The 23239-nt window shown below is 49.4% G+C and overlaps 1 protein-coding gene across 1 annotated transcript in view; it reads right to left on the bottom strand.

Annotated features, from left to right (window-relative positions):
• SEMA4A (semaphorin 4A) overlaps positions 1–20448 on the bottom strand; it is a 35190-nt gene extending 14742 nt beyond the window's left edge. The window contains exons 1-5 of the mRNA XM_081340124.1: positions 20322–20448; positions 8309–8474; positions 4741–4898; positions 1734–1796; positions 73–171 (exon numbers count right to left, since the gene is read on the bottom strand). Of these exons, the coding sequence (XP_081196250.1) occupies positions 73–171; positions 1734–1796; positions 4741–4898; positions 8309–8405 (417 nt within the window). The 5' untranslated portion in view covers positions 8406–8474; positions 20322–20448. The remainder of the gene's footprint in view (positions 1–72; positions 172–1733; positions 1797–4740; positions 4899–8308; positions 8475–20321) is intronic.
• Positions 20449–23239: the final 2791 nt, after the last annotated feature.

Raw genomic sequence — 23239 nt, 5'->3', positions numbered from 1 at the left:
ATAATAAAATGCTTTGCAGGGGGCTGCCTTTGCAAGTTAATCGATTCATTAATCTGCTTTCCGGAAACTCACGATGTAGGCGCAGGTGGGGCTGAAGGCGTAGGTCCCACAGGTGTAAAGGTGGGTCTCGTTCAGCTGAACGAGGATGCGGATGAAGTTGAAGCATTCCGTCTGCAGAAGGAGAAGGGGGGGGGAGTCAGTTCCCATTTAAATTTTGCTCAGCATCCCCACAAACACATGAGAACCGGTATTTAAGAAGCAGAACTGATCCAGAGAACAGGAAATATGCAAAAAATCCCCCAGATCTTCCATTTAGCTTTTCACTTCTATCATTTCCTGAATTTATCTTTCCTGAGCACATGAAAGCCGCTTTTTTAGAATCCAAAATCCTCAATCTTCTATAGTAATGGGGAGGAGGAAGGAGGAGGAGCAGGAAAGGATCAAGTATCATAAACAAAAGGTGATTTTTCAGAATCTAAATTTAGTGCTCCTTGAGGCAAAGGTGCAGGCTACACCCTAGATTAATAAGATCTTTAATCACAACCTTCACATAAACCAGAGTTTCTCAATCTCAGCAACTCAGAGATGTGTGGGGGCTTCAACACAAGGCTGGCTGGGGAATTCTGGGAGTTGAAGTCCACACATCTTCAGGCTTGAGAAATACTGGACTAGCCTGGAAAGCAGAATCTCCGTGTTATCAAAGGACCCAGAGATGGGCCGGAATGCTCAGGAATTCCCAGAATGCTCAAGAAAGACAATGTGGGTTTTGGAATTGTGGGGAATGAAGTCCAGACACCTCCAGGGACGCCTGATCGTGAAAAGATGATCTACAACAGGGGTCCTCAACCTTGGCAACTTTAAGACTTGTGGACTTCAACTCCTGGGAGTTGCCAAGGTTGGAGACCCCTGATCTACAACACACATTCAGGTGAACTGAAGACCTGGGACTAACATTAAACTTGGTTTGTAATACGCTAAATGTTTTTTTAAGGGGAAGAGGTTTTCAAACCAGCCTACGATTAGTCCTTGACTTACAACCGGTTGCTTAGCAACTGTTCAAAATTACGACCTACCCTAAAAGGGGACTTACTAAAATCCTTGATGGCCGGGCCCCCAACCGTCACACATTTTACAGCGGTTTAGCTGAAAATTGGCACTTCCAGCCATAGTGAGCAACAGGGGTACAGGTTCAAGTGTGGCATTTCACATTTACAACTGTCACATTCGCTTAATGACTGCCGCAAAAAAAGTTGTAAAGTACAGACAGTCCTCGACTAAGAACAATTCATTTAGTGACCATCTGAAGTTACAACGGCACTGAAAAAGCGACTTAGGATCCGCTTTCCCCATTTGTGACGGTTGCAGCCTCCCGATGGATAGGTGATCAAAATTCGAACCCCGGGCAACTGAGGGTCACGTGATCCCCTTTGGAGACCTTCTGACAAGCAAAGTCAGTGGGGAAGAAGCCGGATCTGCTTAACAACCGGGCTACTTAAGAACTGCAGCAAGAAAGCTTATAAAACGGGGCAAAACAACTGTCTTGCTTAGCAACGGGAATTTGGGGCTCTACTATGGTCCTGTGTCGAGGACGACCTGTACTTATGACCTACGACTGTAATGGGCAGAGTCGTAACTTGAAGACTGCCTGGGCTTGTAAGTTTACAACTCAATCCGCCAGGGGAAGGCACCCACGAAGCTACTTCCGGAAAGGGACGAAGGCCAGCCGCGCTCACCTCGTTGCTTCTCTTCTTGAAGACGCACTCCCTCTTCTTTCCCGGGCTGGGGCTCCAGGGGATCTGGGAAAGGAGAAGCAGCAGAGCGTGAGGCAGAGGGGAGGAAGCAGAAAGCAAAAGCCCGCCGTGCCGGCCTTCCTCGTCAGCAACCGGCTGAGTTATGAGGAAGTTATAAGCCCAGGGCTTATACCGGTCCGATTACTTTCTTTTTTTAAAACATAAATGATGCTGCACTTTAATGGTTAAATGGCCTAGAGACACTGGTATTTGAACATAGATTGTTTTCGTATTTTATTGGGTGGTGTTTTTTTTTTAAATTTAGATGAAATATTAACATATATTGCAAGTCCATGTACAATATATAAAGGTAAAGGTTCCCCCGCACGTGCGTGCTAGTCGTTTCCGACTCTAGGGGCCGGTGCTCGTCTCCGTTTCAAAGCCGAAGAGCCAGCGCTTGTCCGAGGACGTCTCCGTGGTCACGTGGCCGGCATGACTAGACGCCAAAGGCACACGGAACGCTGTGACCTTCCCACCGTAGTGGTCCCTATTTTTCTACTTGCATTTTTACGTGCTTTCGAACTGCTAGGTTGGCAGAAGCTGGGATGAGTAACAGGCACTCACTCTGTTATGCGGCACTCGGGATTCGACCCGCCAAACTGCCGACCTTCTGATCGACAAACTCACTGAGCCACCGCATTCCTTGCACAATATATGCCATATGGTAAATAAATAAACGAGAGAGTTCGGTCTTGGAGGGGGCTGGATGTGGGGGATGAACACCAGTCGGGGTGGGGGTGGGAGAGGGGGTGCTGAGTGTTAGCCCAGAGAAGAAGCACAGTAACGGACACTAGGTCTGCCTTTATATCAGGTCACATAAGCAGAATCTTGCAAGACTGAAAGCATTTAATGGAAGAACCGAGTTATTCTTGGAGGTCTTCTAGCCCAGCGGTCTCCGACCTTTGGGGTACCAGGAATCGGTTCCGTGGAGAGAGGTTTTTCTGCAGACCGGGGGGGGGGGGCTGGTTTTGTGTGCTGCCTGCATCCCGCAAATGGGGCTTCGCTTCTTTGCATGGCCCGGTTTCTGGCATGCCGTGGACCGGTGCCAGTCTATGGACGGGGAGTTGGGGAGCCCTGTTCTAGTCCACCCCCTGCCCCTTTCCTTCAGAAGGGATGCCATGATTATATCATCAGTGGAACCGACACAGAAGACAGCAAAGATCCTCCTTTAACCTCAAAGAGGTACCACCTGCTGCAGGAAAAATGGGACGATTTTCCAGAGAAAGTGGCTGGAAAAGAGACACAGAATGGGTGGTGTTCGTGGTTCCCTCTTCCCTGATCTGCCCAGAGGGTTTGGAACACCCACAACTTCAGCTTGCCTTCTGAAGTTGTGGCTGCACCATCACTGGAGGTTTTAAAGAAGAAACTGGACATCCATTTGTCTGGAATGGTATAGGGCAGGGGTAGGCAACCTTGGCTCTTTTATGACTTGTGGACTTCAACTCCCAGAATTCATGAGCCAGCATGGCTGGCTCAGGAATTCTGGGAGTTGAAGTCCACGAGTCATAAAAGAGCCAAGGTTGCCTACCCCTGGTATAGGGTCTGCTGCTCAAGCAGGGGTTAGACTAGAAGACCTCCAAGGTCCCTTCCAACTGTTATTCTTTTATTCTGTTATTCTGTTAAAAGTTTTTCTGAAAAAAGAAAGTCCATTGGCACCATTGTTTCTCCACCTCTGCAACTTTAAGATAGCTGGACTTCAATTCCCAGGATCCCCCAGTCAGCCTAAGCTGGCTGGGGAATTCTGGCACTTGAAATCCACACATTTTCAAGCAAACTTTTCTCTACCAAATTATATTTGCAAACTTGGCAGCTGGGTCTCTTTGCCACTTTCCAAAACAGGATGTCAGCCAGCCTTAGCAGCTCCACTTTGAAGCAAAGAAAAACCCCAAAGTGGCAGAACTCACATTTCCGTTTCTAAAAGAAGGAAAGAAAACCAGACATGGGCCGGTTCAGAAACGTTGAGGCGAAGTTCCTGGAGACGGAGGGGAGGCAGGGACCCCAGGACTTCCTGCCTGCTCAGTGCCAGTCACTAATTCTGCCCCTTATAGGATTTTAATACTGCCCAGAGTTACCCCAGGGACGCGGTGGCTCAGCGGGTTAGGACGCTGAGCTTGTTGATCAGAAGATCGGCAGTTTGGCGGGTCAAATCCCGAGTGCCGTGTAACACAGTGAGCGCCTGTTACTCATCCCAGCTTCTGCCAACCTAGCAGTTCGAAAGCACATAAAAATGCAAGTAGGGACCACTCCGGTGGGAAGGTAACAGCGTTCCATGCGCCTTTGGAGTCTAGTCATGCCGGCCACATGACCACGGAGACGTCCTCGGACAAGTGCCGGCTCTTCGGCTTTGAAACGGAGATGAGCACCGGCCCCTAGAGTCGGAAACGACTAGCACGCATGTGCGGGGGAACCTTTACCTAGAGTTACCCCATGGTAAGATGGGCGGCCAATAAATCTAATAAATAAATAGTAGATAGGATTGTCAAAGACTTGTCTTTCTCCATCCAGATGTTGGATCAGCAGCTCCTGAAAGACCTCCGTTTGGTCTTTGAACCCACAGTCAGGGGAAGGGAGGAATTAAGGAGAAACACAGGCATATTTATTGGTGTATTTGGATCCCACCTTTATTTTTTTGATAAATAACTCAGTGGCAAACGTATCTAATACTCTTCCCTCCTATTTTCTCCACAACAACAACCCAGTGAGGTGGGCTGGGCTGAGAGAGAGAGAGAGGGACTGGCCCAAGGTCACCCAGCCGGCTTTCGTGGCTAAAGTGGGACTAGATCTTCCGCTCTCCTGCTTTCTGGTCCATTGGCTTAACCGCCAGGCCAGGATCCGCTCTCCCCCCTCCAAAGAGGAAATGGACTCCGGGCAGAACATGGAGTCTCCCCCCAGCTTGCATGCCCCCCCAGCCTCCTGGCTCCACCCCTCAAGCCCCCCCTCTTCCACTCACCTTCCCCTTCAGGCTGATGGGGGCGCTTCTGATGCTGAGGGCGAGGATGGCGTCCCTCCCTCCCACGTAGAGAGTTGCGCCGTCGGCACTCAGCAGGAAGGTGTCATAGTTGAGGACCCCCTCCTGGCTGAAGGTGCCGACCTCGCGACTGGGGTCACCTGGAGGAGAAAAGAAGGCAGGCTTGGAGCGGGGGTGGGCAAATGGGGGGCATCAACCCCCCCTCCCCAGGAAGTAGCCTGCTTTGCGCAACTGTGCAGGTTCATTGTAACTCGTTGTAAGCCTTGGGCACCCGTTTCTTCTCTTGCAAAATCTGGGGTGCCTGGTTCCCCCCATTCTAGAGCAGCCACCCCACCTTCGTGTGGCAGCTGGTGTCTTGCTCGGCCGGAAGTTAAACAGCTGCCAAATTTGCCAGCAGCTTTAGGGGGAAAACATCAGGCCTTTCAGCCGGCCGTGAATGGGTGGCAGCCCAGAGGCTCTGAAGGTGGAAAACCGGGCCTCGCTCCCAGGCAGGCAAAAGAGGGGAACGAAGCAAATGAACCCCAAACAAAGGCTAAAACCGTGTGCGTGTAAGACACAACCAAGCGCTTGCTCCAGAGAGGTCCCCCAACCAGCATAACAAAGAGGGGTGTTTCCTGGGTTTCTGAGCATCTCTTAAGGCCACTTTAAGATGGCTAAAATTCCCAGAATTCCCCAACTGGTGCTGTTGACCAAAGCCTTGTTTCAACGTAATGACTTGTGGACTTCAAACTCCCAGAATCCCCCAGTCAGCCCTGCCGCCCAAAGTAGTCCCAGGGCAAATATGGGTGCCAAATAAAATGTAACAAACAAACCTGGTTGGTCAAATCAATATACAAACCATGTCTAAACAAGCACGGGGCTGAAGAAAAACCGTTCTTCTTCCACCAGTAAAGAAAACAATCAGGGCCCAGGGTGGGTTGAACTCTCAGCCGAGACCCCTAGGATTATCGCTCATCAGCCAGCCAGCCAGCTGGATTTGGTTCCGGCTGGTTGTGGTATTTTTATCCAGTCTTTCTCAAGGACTTGGGACAGGCAGATACAGAACACCAAAGAGAGCTGGAAGGGATCTAGTCTGACCCCCTCCTCAGGCAGGAGACCCTCTGCTATTCCAGCCAAATGTCAATCTTTGATGTTGACGTTGGGTAGTGTTAAAGCTCTCATTGTCACAGGATGGAAGCTACTCCAAGCAAAGAAGCCCTTTGCCATTGACTGATGGGGATTTTATCCATGCCGATGGTGCTCAAGGGGTGCTCCAGTTGTGTTGGGATTGCACCCAAGCGCCTATTATTGCTATTGCTATAATTATTATTTTAAAGTCACAAAACTGCGTCTCCCTTTCCTTGGCCATGTCACGCGGGGGAATTCCCTGCAGAAAGCAATTCTGTTGGGAAGACTCAGAGGCAAAAGGAAACTAGGCCGATGGTGGCCAGATGCCCTCAAGGCCGACCCCAGCCAGAGCAGAGAAAACATTTCATGGAAGCCGGGAAAGATCGGAAGAGATGGAGAGACACACACAAACCCCGGCCCAGAGAATCGACAAGAGTCGGACTCGACTGAAAAGATAGCATCGTCATTATTACTGGCTTAAAAACAGCAACTGTGAGAGGGACCTTGGAGTCCTAGTGGACGATCACTTGACCATCAGCCAGCCGTGTGCGGCAGCAGCTAAAAAAGCTAACACAATCCTGGGCCGAATAAGCAGAGGCATAGAATCAAGATCACGCAAAGTATTAGTACCGCTTTATAAAACCCTAGTAAGATCACACTTGGAATACTGCAGCCACTTTTGGTCACCATATCACAAAAAAGATGTTGAGAGCTTGGAAAAAATTCAGAGAAGAGCAGCTAAGATGATCCAAGGCCTGGAGATAAAATATACAAAGAACTGCTGTAGGACTTGGGTTTGGCTAGTCCAAAGAAAAGAAGAAACAGGGGTGACATGATAGCAGTGTTCCAGTATTTGAGGGGCTGCCACAAAGAAGAGGGGCTCACGTTATTCTCCAAAGCGCCAGAGGGAAGGACAAGAAATAATGGTTGGAAACTGACCAAAGAAAGAAGCAACCTGGAATTAAGGAGAAACTTTCTGACAGTGAGGACAATCAACCAGTGGAACAGCTGGCCTCCAGAAATCGTGGGTGCTCCATCACTGGAGATTTTTAAGAAGAGACTGGACAGTCACTTGTCTTTGAGATGGCAAAGGTTCTCCTGCTTGAGTGTCGGCTTTGCACTCCAACCTCAATCACTTCTGTGTGATTTTTTTTCCAGTGCATCTCCTCTCACTTTCAGAAAAGCAAAGATTTCTACCAGAAGATTCGTCATTTTACAATCAAACATGCTCTAACATGCTGCAGGAAATGCCGCTAAGGAGTTCTCACACACTTGAAAAGGGGTCTAAATATCCTATTAGCCTTAAATATGGCTCCAGTTTTCCTGAGGGCGAGAGAGGCAGCAAGTGCTAACCAGGTGCCTTTCGTCGAGTATAGCTGATTTTTGGTGTATTCTTTATTGATTCACTCCAGTTAGATGCGCCTGAATTCACAGAGGCTCACTACAGTTTACAGAACAACAGCAGCAACAAACATTCACATCCGTTAAGAGGTGGATGAACATAGATAAATAAAAACAACCCACAGCTAATCAAAGCCACAATACACAAAGGGTAAATTACAAGAGTGGTAATGAAAAATAAAGAAAACAAAATCCTAGCAAGCCAGCGGAAGCAATTCAACGTGAAATGATTTACGGAGGAGAGAACGGGCCCAGCCAAAGGCACTTTGGAAGAGCTTCACCCTCAGCAGAGCCAGTTCTAAGGAGGAAGGAAGAGGGTCCAAGATGTAGACGTTCTGGCCTCACTTCCCCTCCTTTTCCTAGCTGGGCAAATGGTACGTCTTTGACTTATAACCATTTTGTTTGGTGGCTTTTCAAACTTAGGGAAAAGTTATTTATGACCAACCCTTGAAGCATTTATGGCCACTGCAGCATAACCTACAGTAAGACAGTCGAAGTTTGGGCACTGTTTACAACGGCTGCAGGGTCCCGTGATCGCCATCCCTCCCAACCTCTGACAAGCAAAGTCAATGGGGGGACCCAGATTCGTTTAATGACTACATGATTCACTTAAGAACTGCAGGGGTTTGCCTAACAACCGTGACAAACGTTCTGCAATCGCCTTACTTAGCCAGGGAAGCCTGGATCCCAATTCCGGTCCTTATTTAATTGTTATAATTAAATATAACTGTTCAATCTCTGTTCATTTTTATAAACTTTTAACGCATTCTTCTTTCTGAAAACCAGGCAGAGTCGCCTGACAAATGAAACGGGCGGCATATAAACTTAATGAATAATAAAACAAACAAACAGCGTGGCCGCTGCACCACACCCATTGTGCGAATAGCTGTGTCGCCTTTAATGGGACGCGGTGAAACGTACTTTGAATCGCGAAGGTGCAACCTGGGGGTGGGAAGTGCCACTCTCAGCCCCCGTGTCAGCCTGCCCGGGGGCCTCCAAGGGATGTCCCCCCCGGGCACCGTCCTGCGCTGTGGCTCCTTACCTCTCTGAAAGGTCATTCTAGGCACCACGTTGCTGCCCATGCTGGCCGCAGCCATCAGAAGGCATCCCAGGAGGCAGGGGAACCTGCCTGGTTTCATGGCTGTTCACAGCAGGCCGTCACCAAGAAGGCTGAAGGAGCTGGAGAGGGCCTGGTCCCGACTGCGCAGCTGTTACGAAATGGAGGAAGAGGGAGAGGAGGAGAAAACGGATGTTTAGAAGGGCCTGCTTTGGCAATCCAGGGCTGCCCTCTTGTCTGGAGCAGAAGTGGCTGAGACGACAGGTTTGAGCCGTTGGTCCTTCCTTGTGGCTTCTCGTGAGATGCTTTGGAGAAATGAGGAAGGAGAAGCTACTGGTTCAAGTTGAGGGCAGAGGCTTGAGAAGCTGGCATGGGCCCACCTCTGCTGGAAGGCACCTCCGCACTCTGAAGCCAGCCTGCAAGGGGGTGGGAGGGCTCTGGGCCAGCCCCAGAGAGTTGCAAGCTCTTCCTGAGGAGCATTCGGGGAGGGGGCTATGGCTGCGTAGTCCAAGGAGCTTTGCAAACCCTTTTCTGCCTCTCCAGATGGAAAACATCTGTACAAGAATCACTGCATTGTTGTTTCAACGGTGTGTAACTCCACCGTTAGCCAAATTGCTCGTGACACCTGTCTCTCTTTCTCAAGCCTCTGAACATCTTTGGAACAAAACTTTACGCAACTGACTGATTTTTTTTTACACCAGAAAAAAACGGGGAAGTGAGGTCTTTTTGAAGCAACAGTGCAAAACAAGGTGAGGATTGCAAACTGCTTCGGGTTTTTTTTTTAAAGGAGCTTGGTCATTCCTGCCTGCAATCCCTTGAAAGCATCAGTTTGGTTTTTAAGCCATCTTAAAATTTCCAAGTTTGAGAAATGCTGCTTGAGTTGGCTCCATCATCTGAGCTGATCTTCCACCTGGCTGTCTCCTCTTTACACTCATTCCAAGATCCACCCCAGTGCAGAACTCACGTCAACGTCCCATTGTGAGCGTCTGACCCAACGGTCCTGCTCTGATATCTGCCACAGACACAGAACACACACACACACCCAACGTAAGAGTAATTTCACAGGCTGACTTACAGAACACTGAAAGCCTGGCAGTCTGCGAGATTCCGCAGGGCCACCTGCTAATTCACTGACCAGAGTTGGCAAACGCTTAGAAAGGAACAAAGCAGCAAACCTTACAAGGAAGTTGTAAAAAGGAAGAAGTGCTCAAGAACACAGCAAGAGGCCCCCCAGAGCTAAAAAGCCAATAGGAAACCACAGATGAGGAACAAACAATCTCGAAGTCTCACTGTAGGCAGGCAAATATGACACTGCTATTACTGACAATAACTGATGGAACTCACCCTGGAGTAAAATACTAGAAGGATATAATCTGTAACTAAGGAAAGGAAAGGGGCGTGGCATAATAAGATCCCTTGTCTTGAGCAGGGGGTTGGACTAGATGACCTCCAAGGTCCCGTCCAGCTCTAGGATTCTATGTGGAAAATGATTCACGCCCACCAAGGTCATCCCTCAACACTGTGGAAATTAAGGGGGGGAAAAACCCCCCAATAATGACACTGTTTTGAATGCCCACCACAGGTCCCCTGACCAAGCGAAAGCTATGGATGAAACCGTCACAAACGAGGCAGCTAAGGTGTTCAGGAATGGGAGGCTGACAAACTGGGAGCTGGTTGCATAAAGAGCTTTCTGAGAAAACGAGAAACAAAAAGCAGAAACAGCCCAGGATGGGACCAGGAAGGGTAAGGCTTCACTTGAGTCGTGGCTTGTAACAAACACAAACAATAGCAAATAAGGTTTGGTGGGGACAGCGCAGGCCGAAGAAAAGGCAAATCAAGGAAACACCAGTCTACTAGCAGAAAATGGTGGCACCAGGCAGGAGAAGGCTGAGCGGCATCCATCCAGCTGCACTGCATTAATTAAAGTCAACCTGGCCAAAAAAGGTCACATCCCATAGAGAAATAAAGAATCCAGCAGATGCGTCCTCCGAGCCAGCAGCTGTAATTTTGGAGAATTCCTGAAGTTCAAGGGAAGTCACAGAAGACTGGAGACAAGCAACTTCCTTCCTGTCTTTCCAAAGGGGACCCAGGAAACTTCAGATTGGCACAAGTGACACCAGTGCCTGGGGAAATCCTCAATCAGTCGGGCGTGGAAGCACTTAGAAAGGCAGGTGACACGGGGCTGTTAAAAATAACACCTGCCACATTAACCTCCTTGCTTCCTTTGACAAAGGGATTAGATTTGCCAGGTGAAGGAATGTGGTGAAGGTCGTGAACTTGCACTTTGATAAGGTTGACCAAGCCTCCTTCCTGACAAGAGGGAGCGAGGCGGGGTGGACGGTCCCTCCAGAGATTCTTCTCAGCCGCTACACGAACCCCCACAGATCTCTCTTGAGCATGGACAGAAATGGAAAGATACGTCAACCCCCACCATGGAAGACTGGATGGGAAAAGAGATGGAGCTAGACAGCCACACCGACCGTTTTATACTTAGAGAAAGCAATATATTCCGTTTTGTTTCTACTTGGAAATCGCTTCTGAACTTTGTGCTTGAGAGAGGAAAAAGAAGATTCTTGATTTGGGGTTTTGCTGATTAATATAGTTTGCTGTTGTGGAAATGGTTTGTCCTTAAATTAAATTGATAAAGTTGTTAAAATTGCCATAGGTGTCCACCCTCACTCTAAAGAAATGACTTATGAATTTTGGATTTCCCCACCCCACCCCCATGGACCAACACTGCCCTAATTGCTATTTATTGCTCTTTTATAAAGCCAGCTGCCTATCATCAGGAGATGCACACAGCGTGGTCTCCGTCTGCTGCCTATCTGAAATTTATGGGCATAAAAAGAGCAGGCTCCGATCGTTTCCTCTTTGTCCTGCGTTTGCTTTAATTCTTTTCTCCCTGCCTCGGAACAGGAAAGACACACCACAAACCAAGCTCCAGAAACCTGTGCCAAGTTGTCCTAAGCATCACACACCGGCCTCTTTTCCAGCGCTTTGGCTGCTGCTAACACTGACCGCAGGCGCACGGAGCACATGAGGGGCGATAAGGCGGCCACCTCTGCTTCCTGGCCTGGCTGACCCTTCTGGGGTGGAAGCCACCACAGCAACCCCACTGAAAAGTTGGCAGCTGGGCCTTGAGCCCCCTCCAGACTGAGGTGGGCCCTAATTGCTCGGGATGGTTTCCAAAGAGGCACAAGTGTTTGCAAGGACACTCACTACACGCCGCTTTCTCTTGCCAAGGTTTGCCCTCACGTGCAAAGCATTTCACAACGGGCTGGCAACGTCCACACGTCTTTTGTGACCGTCATCAACTGTCAAGTTGGAAGAGAATTTAAAAGTTGCAGAGCAGAAAATTCTATGGCTTCCGAGTCTGCAGACGGGAGCCCTGGGGGCACCGTGCTTAGAATGCAGGACTGCAGGCAAATTCTGCTGACTGCCAGCAATTGGGCAGTTCGATCCTGACCGGCTCCAGGTTGACCCAGCCTCCCATCCTTACAAGGTTGGTAAAGTGAGGGCCCAGATTGCTGGGGGGAGGGATGCAATATGCTGACTCTGTAAAGAGCTTAGAGAGGGCTGTAAAGCAGTGTGAAGCGGCAAATAAGTGCAAGTGCTGTTGCTGTTCTGCATTTAGTGAATTCAGTGACAGGTGGTCCTCGACTTACAGCCCTTTGTATAGTGACTGTCCAAAGTGGCTGGGGAAATCTGGGAGTTTAAGTCCATGCATTTTAAAGCAGCCAAGGTTGAGGGACCCCTCGGAGGGTCTCCAGGCACCAAACCCATTTCAAACAAAGGGGTCTGGAGGCTAAAGGGTACGATGAACAGCGGCAGGAACTGGGTATGTCCAGTCTAGCAAGGAGAAGGACTGGGGGTGACGTGATAGCAGTCTTCCAATATCTAAGGCAGGCATGTCAAACTGCCGGCCTATGGGCCAGATGCATCATGCCGAAACCGCACCCACCCCATTGCCGACAATGGGGGAAAAGTCGCGGGACAACACATGACGTCACTGGTTTGACATGCCTGATCTAAGGGGTGCCACAAAAAAGAGGGAGTTTGCCTATTCTCCAAAGCACCAGAAGACAAGACGGGAAAAAATGGATGGAAACTCATCAAGGAGAGAAGCGACTTGGAATTAAGGAGAAATTTCCTGACAGTGAGAATAATTAATCAGTGGAACGGCTTCCCTCCAGAAGTTGTGGATGCTGCATCACTGGAGGCTTTGAAAAGAAGAGACTGGACTGGCATTTGTCCAGAATGGTATAGGGTCTCCTTCATGACCTAGAAGACCTCCATGATCCCTTCCAACTCCGTTATTCCACATTATCTACTCAAACGCTATCTATTCTGCTTATTCCTGGTGGTCCTTCTCTCCCCACCACCAGCACTTTAGCAGAGTCTGCCTGACCCGGAGACTTCATCATTCCCAAAGTCACTTTGGGCTGCCCTGCTGAGTTCCAAGCCAGTGAATCAGCAAAGAGTTGACCGAAAAAGGAATCACTCTGGCCTCCCTTGCAGGGAACAGCGTACCTGTCCGTGAGCCAGAATGAGTCTCCCCAGCCCCTCCCTGGCTGATTCCTTTCTCGGGCATGTTTCCTTGGCCTCCGCCCTCGTGATCCTGCTCAAAATCCTCCACATTAGCAAAGAAAGAAGGTTCTTTGCAGAGAGAGCATGGGAGGTAAGCCCAGCTGCTTCTGCCCGCTCAGAAATTCATCTTGTGATCACAACTTTATTGCAGCTCAAAGTTCAGCCCGGCAGCGGATCCAGAACAGGCAGAGGCAATAAGCAGAAAAGAGAACAGCAGTCAGGAGGAAGAAAGGGGAAAAGGTGCTCTAAGCGATTTCAGTCAGGAAAAAACCGGTGCTTTCTGGAGCTTGCTATTGCAACTCCCACGATGCCTGAGCCACACTTCCACGGTGGCCAGGGCTTTTGGTAGTTGGCATCTGTGGTTTTCAGAGCATTGCTTCTCAATTTCAGCCATTTTCAGATGTGGACTTCAACTTCAGATGGCTGGGGAATTCTGGGAGTTGAAGTCCACACGTCTGAAAATGGCCAAAATTGCTTTAAGAGAAGCATTGCTTTAAAGGCATCAGGATGTCTGTTTAAAGACACTGAAGAATAGCAACAGGGACAAAACTGAGGTTTTAAGGTTCCCCAAATCTTTATTTGAAGGAAACCCCCTCCGATGTACAAAATCCCCACCGCCCTTTCCAGGAACAGGCAGAACAGCAGGTGTGTGTTTCTGTCTGATTTGGCATCTCTCAAGCATCCACACGGTGAGAGCTGTGCCCGGAGAGAAGTGGAAGCCAACCTATCCATATTTTCCCGCCATCTGTTTAGCAATCACAAAACCACCACACAGATGGACCGCAATGGTAGAATCGGGGAAAAGGCGTGTAGGAAGGTGGGGGGGGAGGCATCCAAACTGGGCCTGTGTCTGGCAGATGGTTAGGAAGAGAAGTCAAAGAAACAGATCTCTGATGTAAAAAATCACACCTGCATTTCCCAGGAATCTGGGATCAGTTAAACGTTCCAGGTCTATGTTCCAGGCAAAATGTTCTTCAGAAAAGGGGGGGGGGAAACCTGGCCTGACTGCAACTCTTTTTGCTGGCCTGGAAATCTCAGGGATCACAACAAAGCCCGTTTCTGAAGAAGTTCATTTCAGAATTGCTTATTACGGCTCCAGAATCCACCCCTGCCTGCTCTGTGCAGAAAGGAACGGAAAAGGCAAGAGGTTAGGGAAGTTAAGGATTGCATCTACTTCACCGAAAGATCTCCTTTTTATTACAGATTATCAATACAACCAATCCTCGACTTATGACCCTTCTTTTAGCAACTGTTTCAAGATGCTGAAAAAAGGGACTTACGGCCGCTCCCGCTTCTGACCATCGCCGCATCCTGGTGGTTTCCTGGTTCCTGCACTGGGGGACCATGGCAGCTATTTAGGATAACCGCAACATCCCGGGCTCACACAATCGACAACTGTGGCCTTCCCAGGGGGCTCCTGGTGAGCCGAGTTAATGGGCGAAGCTGGATTTACTTAGTGACTGTGTGATTCACTTAACAGCCGTAGTGATTTGCTTCATGACTGTTGCAAAAAAAAGTCATAAAATTGAGCGCAACTCACTTACTGACCACCTTGCTGAGCAACAGAAGTTCTGGCCTCAGTTGTGGTTGTAAGCCGAGGACCATCCAAGCCCTACTTCAAGCCATCAAAGGACTACTTTGGGGAGGGGGGGCGCAGAAGGCTGCCTTCGACCACTGCGTGGCCCACCATGCCAAGCCGGTGGTTAAAAGGAGCCAGCCAGGTTTATAAAGGGTCTGCCAAGGGCTGGCGAAGGGGACCGAATGGGATCTGGGTGCTTTGGCCTCTAAGGAGGAGAAACAACACCCCGAAAAGTTTTGGGGATAGTCCTAACATCTCAAATTATCAATCCTTCTGGTTACGTGAGAGACAGAAAAAAATGGTTAAACCTAGAACTGGAAATTTAAGTCGTGTTACTGACATCATTGTCTTATAGCCACGCTCAGCGTAGGGAAGTAAATCACAGGAGTGCCACTCTTTGCAGGAAAAGGCTAGTAGGACCTCAGAGGTGAAAAGGGGGGTCTGGTGGGATCACTCCCTGGGTGGGAACAGAACCACCAAAGATGGAACAGAAGCAGGAGAGCACGCGTTGGAAAGGGCCTTGGAGGCCATCAGAAAGAGGGGAGCTGAAATCTCTGGTAAAAATACTCGTTTTTGTCCAGAAATCCAAAATGAAGGAGTTTGGCCGTGTGATGGACAACATCTGGATTAAAATAAATGGAGGGACACCACAGTGTCTTTTCTCACCTGCCCAGCCCGGGTGTCTTCCTAAGGTCCTCTTGCAAACTGCAGACCTTCCAGTGAAGCTTGAAGCCACAGAGTGACTTCAATTACTCCGATTAAACAGAAGAGGTGGATAAAGACAAGAACGGGAGAGGAAAGAGATGGTCCTGGCATGCAGCAGGTCTTGATTTTAAGAGAAACTGAAACCCAACCGTGTCAAGGGCCTATCCTGGATTTTCAACAAAACAGGTTTACTCAGCTGGGAGCAGCAGCAGTAAGGAGGGATCCCATGGCAGGAAAAGTGAAAGGAATTCAAGATTGAGGGGAGTTGACAAATAAGGACCTGCTAAAAATGGAGCAGCAGACAAGGGAGAAAAAACAGAGGCCGGGAGAAGGGCCAAGGTCGGATGGAGCTGCAGAAGGGATGAGGCCACCCGGGTATACCGAGAGGATCTCTTCTGATCTCTGCTCAAAAGGAAGAGAACAGGCATTCTGGCCGGTCAGAGAAGGCGGCAAACTGTCAGGAGTAGCCAACACCCCAGAAGACAAACTCGGGATCCAAAAACATCTCGACAAACTCAAATAATGGGCCCTATCCATCAAAATGTGTTTCAATGTGGAGAAAAGCAAAGTCTTACATTTAGGCAGGAAAAATCAAAGGTACAAGTACAGACTGGGTGAGACCTGGCTCAAAAACAGGAACTGTGAGAGGGACCTTGGAGTCCCAGTGGACGATCACTTGACCCTGAGCCAGCCGTGTGCGGCAGCAGCCAAAAATGCTAATACAATCCTTGGCTGTATAAGCAGAGGCATAGAATCAAGATCACATGAAGTATTAGTACTGCTTTATAAAACCCTTGTAAGACCACACCTAGAATATTGCAGCCAATTTTGGTCACCATATGACAAAAAAAGATGTTGAGAGTTTGGAAAAAATTCAGAGAAGAGCTACTAAGATGATCAAAGGCCTGGAGACTAAAACGTATGAAGAACGGCTGCGGAACTTGGGTTTGGCCAGTCTGAAGAAAAGAAGAACTAGGGGTGACATGATAGCAGTCTTCCAGTATTTGAGGGGCTGCCACAAAGAAGAGGGGGTCACCTTATTCACCAAAGCACCAGAGGATAGGACAAGAAACAATGGTTGGAAACTGACCAAAGAGAGAAGCAACCTGGAATTAAGGAGAAACTTCCTGGCACTGAGGACAATCAACCAGTGGAACAGTTTGCCTCCAGAAATCGTGGGCGCTCCATCACTGGAAATTTTAAAGAAGAGACTGGACAGTCACTTGTCTGAGATGGTATAGGTTCTTCTGCTAGAGCAGGGGGCTGGACTAGAAGACCTCCAAGGTCCCTTCCAGCTCTATTCTATTCTATTCTATTCTATTCTATTCTATTCTATTCTATTCTATTCTATTCTATTCTATTCTATTCTATTCTATTATTTTATTCTAATGCTGGTGTGGAACAGAGAAATAGAATTAAGAGAATATAATATAATATAATTAATTAATTAAGGGTTGAGCATCTCCAACAAAAATAATTCCACCAGAAGATAGTAGAAAGTTTTATAGAGGTCCTAACAGAAGTTTATGATCGAGAGCAACACGGTCAAGAAATGAATTTAAATCTACAGGAGAGAAGGACTCCACTGTGAGGACATGAAGACCACTTAGTCTAGTCCTTATTCGCTTGTTCCCAGAGGAGAAAGCAGCCCCCCACTTTTGTTTTTTACTCTCCCCATTCAAGAAGACTTCACGCCCAGGTGCTGGATGTCTTCAGGGGGTGGGCGATTATTTATAGTTTGGGGAGTGGCTTGGTGTTGACTTTTTTAATCTCTGAAATGGAGATGGGATGGTCCACCTGCTCTCGCCTTTCATTAGCTGAGGTGGGGACCCCCATCCCACCCAGGGAGGCAGGCGGAGGTCCCACGGATGCCTACATGGGGAAGCAGTGAATTTCATGATTTTTCCCTCCTCTCCTCTCGCCCTGGTTCCATTCAGCCGTTTCTCCCGTCTTCCTGCATTCTCCCAATCAATTGCTCTCCAAGACAAAGGGCAAGAATGCCGTATGGGCAGCCATGTCAATACTGGCTTCAGTGGGCTGCGTGGAAAACCTCTCTGAGGTGCCCTGGGGTGGTACTACCAGATCTCCTCAGAACCCTGCAGAGCAGAACAGAAGAACAGAGTTGGAAGGGACCTTGGAGGTCTTCTAGTCCAACCTCCTGCTCAAGCAGGAAGCCCTATACCAGGGGTAGGCAACCTGGGCTCTTTGATGACTCGTGGACTTCAACTCCCAGAATTCCTGAGCCAACCACGCTGAGGGGAAAGGGATAGGTTTCCCAGCTGAGCCAGGCTGGCTCTGGAATTCTGGGAGTTGAAGTCCACGAGTCATAAAAGAGCCGAGGTTGCCTAGCCCTGCCCTATACCATTTCAGACAAGCGGTAATCCAATTTGCAGGTGCCCTTGTTTGCAAACCACTCGGTCTGCTCCGGAGACCCGAGGAAATTTTGGAACTAAGCATAACTTGAAAGTGATGCAGTCGTGACCAGAAGTCAGCCTGGACCTTGGGTAATTTCCCTTATCGATAGCGGAAGTGCCTCAGACCTATCTTGCTTTCTGTTTCGTTAGAGAAGTGATTTCAGCAAAATATCCCCTCACGTTCTATTTCAGCGTGGGCTTCATTAATAATCAGGTCAATGCATAGCTGCCTTAAAAACTGGGCTCAAAGGGGTGTCAATCAATGGTGCCACGCTGGGCAGGATCAGAGGCCCGGAGCCTGACCACCAGCAGTTCCGTCCTGGACCCGGCAATATTTTTATCCAGGCTTTGGACGCAGAGTTTAGGGAAATGCTTATCAAACCTGCAGGAGACTCAAAGGAGAGAGTCAGTCGACTGGAGTGAATCAAAACAATCTCACAAGGCTGGAGGGAGGGACAAAGTAGAAAGCATTGGAGGTAGTCCTCGACTTACAACCATTCATTTACTGACTGTTCAAAGTTACATTCAAAGCAGTGAAAAAAGTGACTCATTGATCAGTCCTTGCGCTTATGACCATCACGGGATCCCTGCGATGACGTGATCTAAATTCTACTATTGTACTGATTAGAAAGGAGAAAGAAAAGAAGAAAAGAAAAAGAAAAAAGGGAGGGAAGGAGCAAAGATAATAAAGAAGCAACTTTCTATGTCCTTTTATAGCAGTTGTAAGTATAAATATAAAATAAACACTTTACGGTTACAATATTGTTTACATTTTCTTTATAATCTGTTATTCTAGTCTAGGGGTAGGCAACCTCGGCTCTTTTATGACTCGTGGACTTCAACTCCCAGAATTCCTGAGTCAGCTGTGCTGAGGGGAAAGGGAGAGGTTTCCAAGCTGAGCCATCCTGGCTGAGGAATTCTGGGAGTTGAAGTCCCAAGTCATGAAGAGGCCATAGTTCCCCCATGCTGGCTGAGGAATTCTGGGAGTTGAAGTCCATGAGTCATAAAAGAGCCGAGGTTGCCTACCCCTGTTCTAGTCCAATCACAGAGCACCGTGTTCCCTGCAAGGAGTCCACGAGGGCTTCCAGTCATCAGTTCAGACAACATCCCGTCCCTTTGGCCGCCCCCTCAACCTCCCTCCCTTCCTCTGCAGGTGTCCAGTTGTTTTCACGTAGTTCACCATCATAAATAACACACGCCAAGAGGAAAATGGTACTCAAAAAGGCATCCAAGCAACCCCCGTCGGGGGAGACACTCCGCAGAACCTACCCAGGTTACTCAAAGTCACATAAAGCGGCTGGTACAAAAATACACCCAGCTTCCGTGCAAAAATAATCATGCGGTGAGCTTGAAAGACTCGGAAAAGTGAGACAAGGAGAGGGAGGACACAGACTCCCCCCTTGAGCCCCAGATCAGGTCCCAGGGGCGGTATTTTCCTTTCCTTGCTTGAAGCCCCCACTCCAAAGGTCAAAAGCACCCCCACTGTCCCACAGCATCCACCAGGAGTGTGCCACCCTTCCCCCCCACCCCGCTCCCCATCCGGTGGGTGGCCGCAAGAGGAAGCCTTACCTGTCTGGCCTCCGGGGCATCTTTCTGAGGAGCAGGAAGGGCTCCTGGTGGGGGGGAGGGAGCCGAGGCCCCCCAGCCCCGCAGCCCCACGGCAGACAGACCCCCCTGGCTCTGGGTTGGCAGAGGCCCTGCCGAAGAGAGCAGGCTGCTTTCAGCAAACCTGAAAGTCCACCCAGCTTCCTGGCCGCCCTGGTGAAGGGAGGCAGGCGGCGAGTACAGACACATCCAGGCTGTCTCCAGCAGACTCTCTCGGGTCCGCACCCCACAGGGAGGGGGGGCCGGGCAGCCCCACGCCTCTCCCAGGCCCCCCTTCCCTGCAGCCTCATGGGAGGAGAAGCCCACCCAGACCTCCTGGGTCTCCGTGGGTTGTCCTGGGCCCTGCCAGGCAGACTGAAGCCCCCCATCTAAGGTCTGGGGTGGGCGAGCAAAGGGGGGATAACAGATCCAATGGAGGGAGCTCATTTCATCCTTGAAGGGCTGAGTAATCCTGGCTCACACAAGCATTGGGCTTCACATCCGCTTCGCCAGGGCAGATTTGTCCAACGTATTTTTTTACACAGACACACAGACACACACACACACACTAATTGTATATATAGGTAGGCCTCAACTTAAAATCATTTGTTTAGTGACCAAAGTTACAGCAGCTCTGAAAAAGTGACTTATGGCCATTTTTCAAAGTGACTTATGGCCATTTTTCCCAGTGACCACCATTGCAGCATCCCCTTGGTCATGTGATCAGACACATGGCACCTAATTCATACTTATGACGGTCGCCGTGCCCTGGGTCAGGTGATTCCCTTTGGTGACCTTCTGACTAGCCAACTCAATGGGGAAGCCAGATTCGCTTAACCACCCTGTGACTAATTTCACAACTGCAGTGATTCCACTTAGCAACTCCGGCAAAGGAACAAAGGTCGCAAAACGCAGCCAAACTCACTTAACAACTGTCTTGCTTAGCAACAGAAATTTTGGGCTCAATTTTGATCACAAGTCGAAAACTACTTGTACGAAAACTACTGTGTCCTTTACCCCCCCCCACCATTAGAAGTGAAAATGGAAGTGCTCATTATCCTTCAGAAGACAAGGACCCCCCCTCAATGCAACCTCTCCCTTTCCTCCCCCCCCCCCCGGTTTTATTTACCTCTTAGGGTCAGTTCATCCAGGTCAGCGATCCAGTGGGGACCCCGGGAGACGCGGTCAGGCAAAACAGCCCCAAAGGCCTCAGTGGGACCTGCGAGAGAGAAAGATGCTTCTTTGTCATCTCCATTGTTAAGTTTTTCATTTGATTTTGATCCCTTAGGTTAGAAAAACAGAAATGAATTACAGTCCCCGATTTACAACCGTTCATTTAGTGACTGTTCAAAGTTACAACTGCACTGAAAAAGGGCGATTTATGACTGGTCCTCACAGTTACAACCGTCGTAGCATTTCCCCCATGGTCACGTGATCAGAATTGGGGCATGTATTGGGGGCGGGGGCAGCAGCAGCATCCTGGGGTCACGTGATCACCATGGGGGAAGGGGCTTCACAAAAAAGGTCATATATTTGGGTCATAAAATTCACACGACGACTGCTTTGCTTGGCAACAGAAATTCTGATCCCCACTGGGGTTGTAAGTCAAGGACCACCTATAACAAGAAGTAAGAGAGTCGCTTTGAAATGGGATGGACAGCAAATAAATTTGATAAAGAAATAAATTGTAAGTCGCCCTGAGTCTTCGGAAAAGGGCGGGATATAAATGGGATTAAAATAAAAATAAAAATAAATAAATAAAAGAAATCAAGAAATCAGCATCTGCCTAGGAGTTTCCCTTGTCCTGAGGGAAAACCCGCTGCCCTTTCTCCCTCCCCTTTGGGGAAGGCCGGGGCTTGGGGCAGTGTCCAAGAAAGGGGCAGGGAGACCCCCTCCCCACACCATCCGATCAGTTTACAAGCCCCTTCCCCATGCTCCCAGAGGGAAGGCTACCCAAAGTCGATCTTGGGCACTTTCAACCCAATCAACCACGCACATCTGGGAGCAGATGCAGAGGCAAATATTTTCAAAGCACAAAGCCCGATGGCCGGAGGGTCTTCCCAATTCTTCTACTCAGGCAGGCTGGGGACATGCAGTTCCCCCACAGCTGGAGGGAGCTGGGTTGGGGTCAGGCCAGTCCCAAAGGCAGAAGCTACCCTGTTTTGGGCTGAAGGACCCCCTCCTGAGCCCCTCTTGATGGGGCCCCTCCCTTCTCTGTAGCCCCAGCTCAGGCCACCTCTTTCCCTGCCCTGTCAAGAGCTAGATGCCCCCCCAGCTCTGCCCAGGTGACTAAGCCCCCGCATCTGTGACATCAGCACCCAACAGCAGCAGCAGCCAGAGATGGGAGCCTGGTTTTCAGGAAGGACTCCCCCCCCCAAGCTGTGCCCCAAAGGAGCCCTCCTGGGGTGCTGCTTTCTTCTCATGCCCAAGATGCAGGTCAGCAGCTTAAAGCCACGTTCAGCTGCCTGGGATCGAAAGCAGCCTGTCCGTTCAAATGAAATAAAGCTCTCTACCAGAATCTGGTCAACGCAAACTGGTGGCAGGTAAGAGTCAACGGACCTCGAGGTGGGTTGGATTTAGATCTCTTGTGGGTGCGAAGGGACTCATGGCTGATGACACACTTGACCTTTCCCTCCCTCCCTCCCTCAGACCCAGCCTGGTCATCTCCTAGGATTTGGCCAGGACAGGAGCGGCCCAGCCCAACCTCATGACTTCTTCAAGTGGCTGCATGTGCATCTGCTTCTCGGTCCCTTCCCCTGGCTCAAGTCTTAGGGAGCCTACGATCTAAAGGTCCACTCCGTCCTCAGATACCCTGGTGGTCAACTGCAATAGGAGGTCACCCAACGGATTCCAAGCTCCTTTGGCATCCTGGATTTTCCTGCATCTGTATATCTATCCATCTGTCCGTCCATCCATCTATCTTTCATGTATCTTTTATCCATCCATCTTCCATCTATCTACCTATCCATACTCATCTATCTGTCCATCCATCTATCTTTCATTTATCTTTTTACTCATCCACCCATCTCCCACCTGTATTTACTGATCCAGCCCCTAGTTATCTATCTGTTCCTCTCTGAGCTTGGTTGTTTTCTTGCAGACCTTTCGTTATCCAAACAGATAACATCATTAGTGCTAGGACATCATCTAGCACGGATGATGTCACCTAATTGGGCCATGAAATGTCTGCAAGAAAACAACCAAGCTCAGAGAGCACTGAGGACCCCTTATTTCAATCTAGAGCTACAAATATTCTCCCGTCTGTCTGTGTCTGTCTAGCTGTCTGTCCATCTCTACTTATTTATCCCTCTACCTGCCTACCAACCAGCCTGCCTACCTGTCAAACTTACATGTCACCAGGCAGTTCGTTCCTCTGCCCATCATGCACAGTGGGCAGCCTTGCCATTTCCAGATTAGCTGCCCTGGTGGGGTATCCAGTCACCATTCAGGACACACACACACACACACACACACACACACACACACCGGGTGAAACTGCTTCCCTGTGGGGCCACTGACCCTTTCAGCGTCTTCTTGTCTTTTGGGGGAGGGGGCACAAAAAACTTTTCCAGAAATGGGGGGTGGGGCGGGACCCAGAGGCCTTTTTCTGGAAATAAAAGAGAGCATAAAAAAAATGCCTGAAACTCAGCCAGGGCATTTCACGCCCTCCACCCACTGGGGCAATCCAGCTTTGGCACCCCTTGCCGATGTCTTGGGATTTGTCAAAGTTGGAATTCTTTTTGTCACGCGACTTTCCTTTCTGCCTCTCCTGGTTCTTAAGCTCCCCTCCCTTTGCAAACAATGGGGAGTTTCTGAGCCCGCTGGCGCTGCAAGCCGCTCTTTGTTTGTGCCCGGCGGATAAGCAAATTGCATGAAAACGGCTGGAAAGGAAGAAAAAGAGGAGGGAGGCGCAAGGAGAGCTTCCAGGCCCTTTTCTCCATTGCCCAAACCTGTAGCAGCCGCTGGCCTCCAGCTGCATGGGAGCCCCCACCCCCCTCCCTGCTTCTCCAGGCCCAGGAAGAGTTTACTGCTATCCACCCCTCTGCT

The sequence above is a fragment of the Vipera berus genome (genome assembly GCF_964194415.1).
Source record: "Vipera berus genome assembly, chromosome: 16".
Lineage (NCBI taxonomy): Eukaryota > Metazoa > Chordata > Lepidosauria > Squamata > Viperidae > Vipera > Vipera berus.
The sequence above is the reverse complement of the archived record's forward strand: the minus strand, read 5'-3'. Positions and strand labels throughout refer to the sequence as shown.